The 3,131-nt window shown below is 67.3% G+C and overlaps 1 protein-coding gene across 1 annotated transcript; it reads left to right on the forward strand.

Moving 5' to 3' along the window:
- Positions 1–60: 60 nt before the first annotated feature.
- On the forward strand, positions 61–2,840 carry LOC112118215 (C-Jun-amino-terminal kinase-interacting protein 4-like; the record flags this gene model as incomplete). The annotated part of the gene is made up of 5 exons (XM_024216442.2): positions 61–354; positions 748–868; positions 1,936–2,006; positions 2,375–2,448; positions 2,765–2,840. Coding segments are annotated over exons 1-5 (636 nt in total), but the record flags the coding sequence as incomplete, so codon positions are not given.
- Between the last annotated feature and the right edge of the window lie 291 nt (positions 2,841–3,131).

The following is a 3,131-nucleotide window of genomic DNA, read 5'->3' on the forward strand; positions in this document are numbered from 1 at the left end:
AAGAGGGCGGGTTGCCTTTGGACGACAGGGTAAGGGGGCTCCAGGGGAGGGGAGCAGGGCATGGAGGAGATTTTCGGGGAGGAAGGGGAGTCGGCCTCCCCTGCGCTCTGCGAGGAGCTGGTTTCGGGGCTGGCTGCAGGGCTCTATGGAGAGCTGGAGCGGCTAGTGGGGGCCTACGGGCGGGGGGCAGTGGCCGGGCTGCTGCCCCAGCTGGTCTCAGTGCTGGAGGCTCTGGAGCGAGCCGGGGGACATATCCGGGAGCGGGATGAGGCGCTGGAGCTGCTGCGGGACGACCGGCTCGGGCTCCTGGGCCAGTACGAGCGGGAGCGGGCCGGGCGCAAGAGAGCTGAGGAGGTGAGGTCCCCTCTGATCCGGACCCGCAGCGCCCCAGATCATCCCCTGCGCGGCGCCCCTCGATCCCGACCCGCAGCCTCCCACCCAGTCCCCTGCCCGGTGCCCCTCAATCCCGATCCGCAGCCCCCCTGCGCGGCACCCCTCGATCCCGACCCGCAGCCCCCCACCCCGTCCCCTACCCGGTGCCCCCAATCCTGACCCACAGTCCACCGTGTGGTGCCCCCGATCCCAACTCGCAGCCCCCCACCCTGTCCCCCGCATGGTGCCCCTCAATCTTAACCCGCAGCCCCCCAGCACGGTGCCCCCTGATCCGGACCCGCAGCCCCCTGTGCCTGGGATGGGGGCCTGGTGCCCGGACTCCTGGGTTCGCTGCTAGTGGCCTGTTCTCCGCAGCGCTACATGGAGCTGGAGGACGCGGTGGAGCAGGAGCGCAAGGGGCACAAGGCGGCGCTGAGCCGGCTGGACGGGCAGAGCCGGCGGCTGGAGGAGAAGGCCCGGAGCTACGCGGACCAATGTGAGCGCCAGAGAGCGGGCGGGAGGTGCTGGGGGGTGGGCTGGGGTCAGGGAAGGAAGAGAGGGTGGTGAGGGAGGCAGGGGGGACAGTGCCAGGGCTGGGGGGCATCCAAGGGGTAAACAGTGGGGGGAGTCTGGGGGGAGGAGAAACAAGGCTCCCCCCTCTGGTGTCCCAGCATAGTTAGGGCCCTACCAAATTCATGGTCCATTTTGGTCAATTTCACGGTCATAGGATTTTAAAAATCGTAAATTTCATGAGTTCAGCTGTTTAAATCTGAAATGTCACCCTGGTGTAATGGTAGGGGGTAGTGGGGGGAGTTGCAAGGTGATTGTAGGGGGGTCGCGGTACTGACACCCTGACTTCTGCTCTGCTGCTGGCGGAGCGCAGCCTTCAGAGCTGGGTGCCCGGCCAACAACCACGGCTCCCCGGCCACTAGCCGCTGCCCCCGGCCGCCCAGCTCTGAAGGCAGCGCAGAAGTGAGGGTGGCAATACCGCAACCCCCTACAATAACCTTGTGACCTCCCCCGCAACTCCCTTTTGGGTCAGGGCCCCCAATCTGAGAAACGCTGGTCTCCCCCTGAAATCTGTATAGTACAGGGTAAAAGCACACAAAAGACCAGATTTCACAGTGCGGAGAGCAGATTTCAAGATCCGTGACGGGTTTTTCATGGGTGTGAACTTGGTAGGGCCCTAAGCATCGACCCGGAGACCCTACAATAACAAAGCAGCCTCAGTAACTGAGACCAGATGAGATCAAACAGCAGCAGCTTGGGCCCTGCCCGTGCCCCTGGCATAGCCCTGGCCTGGCCCAGGCATCTCCCCGACGGGTTTTTCCGGCTCCCCCAGACCGGGGTGGTGGGTGGGTGCTGGTTGTGTCGGGGGGTGCGGGGGTTCAGAGCCAAGGGGCGCAGGGTGAGGCCCCGTCCCGGTGTGAGGCCCCACCCCCTTACTTTGAGAGGGTTGGTGGTAGCATGGGGGCCGGCTGGGGGAGGGGCAGCAATGGGGTCTGGCTCCCTGCAGACTCGGGATGGGGGGGTCACTCGCTTCTCTCCCCACACCCCCGGCAGTGGCCAGCCTGGAGGACCAGAAAGTCGCCTTGCTCAAGGAGCTGTCAGCCCTGGCCCAGACCCACGGCAAGGTGAGACCCCCCCCCGTGGCCCCCGCAGCCACCCCCTGCTGGCCCCAACACCACAATCCCCACAGCGGCCCCGTGCTGGCCCCGTCCCCCATGACCCCTACTGGCCCTACGCCCCATGGCCCACCCTTGGCAGCCCCCCCAGCTGCCTCATGCTAGCCCTGCCCCCCATGGACCCCCACTGCCCCCCCCCACAGCTTCCCCACACCTGCCCCTGCTGGCCCTTCCAGCCGCCCCCTTCACTGCCCCTCCTGGTGCCCCCTTGTGGCTGGATGTCGCCCTGCGGGACTGGGTCACGTTAGGGTCTCTGTGGGGGGGCCGAGCGTGTTGTCCACGAGGGGCACTAGCCCCCCCCACCTTGTCGTTGGCAGATGGTTCAAAGCTACAAGGAGCTGAAGGCCCTGACGGTGCCGCCCCCTGCCCCCCCGGGCCCCCGGCCTAGCAGGTATTAGCCACAGGGGGCGGCAAAGGAGCTGGGGTGGCACCGTGCTGTGAGGGGGGGCTCGGCAGGGGGTCACGGAGAGCCGGGAGGGGTCGGGGGGGAGTGCACTGCCGGGGAGAGCGGGGGACGTCATGTGATGGGGAGGGGACTTGGGGGGGGCACTGGGAAGCTGGGGAGGCTCGGCGGGGGGTGCCAAGGTGTGTGGGGAGCTCAGGAGGGCACCAGGGAGGGGGGGCAGCTTGACCCACAGGGAGGGGGCTCGGGCAGGGAGTGGGGAGGCACCATGGCGAATGTCTGACCTTTGACTTCTCCCCCCCAGCGCTGTGTCAGCCCCCCACCGGCCTCCCCTGTTTCTCCCCAGCACCTCAGACCCCGGCTGCCCCGAGCCCCCCAAGGTGGGTCCCCCCACTTGTGCAGTGAGTTTGCTGAGGGCGAGATGGGCCGCTGGGCTGACCCCTCTACCCCCCGAGGGGGTGTCTATGGGGCAGGGGGGAGCTCGGAGGAGTTCAGAGAAGGGGGCTATGGGGGAGATTCCCCTGGGGGGTACATTTGCGGGGGGGGAGGAGGGGTTGCCCTGGATTAGGGGGTTCCCCTGGGGAGTACATTGGCAGAGGGGGGAGGGGCTCCCTCGTTCATGGAGGGCTGGTGGCTTGGCACCTTTCACCGACTGGGGTGACCTGACTCCA

This window comes from Terrapene carolina, unplaced genomic scaffold (genome assembly GCF_002925995.2).
Source record: "Terrapene carolina triunguis isolate 2854851 unplaced genomic scaffold, T_m_triunguis-2.0 Scaffold28900, whole genome shotgun sequence".
NCBI lineage: Eukaryota > Metazoa > Chordata > Testudines > Emydidae > Terrapene > Terrapene triunguis.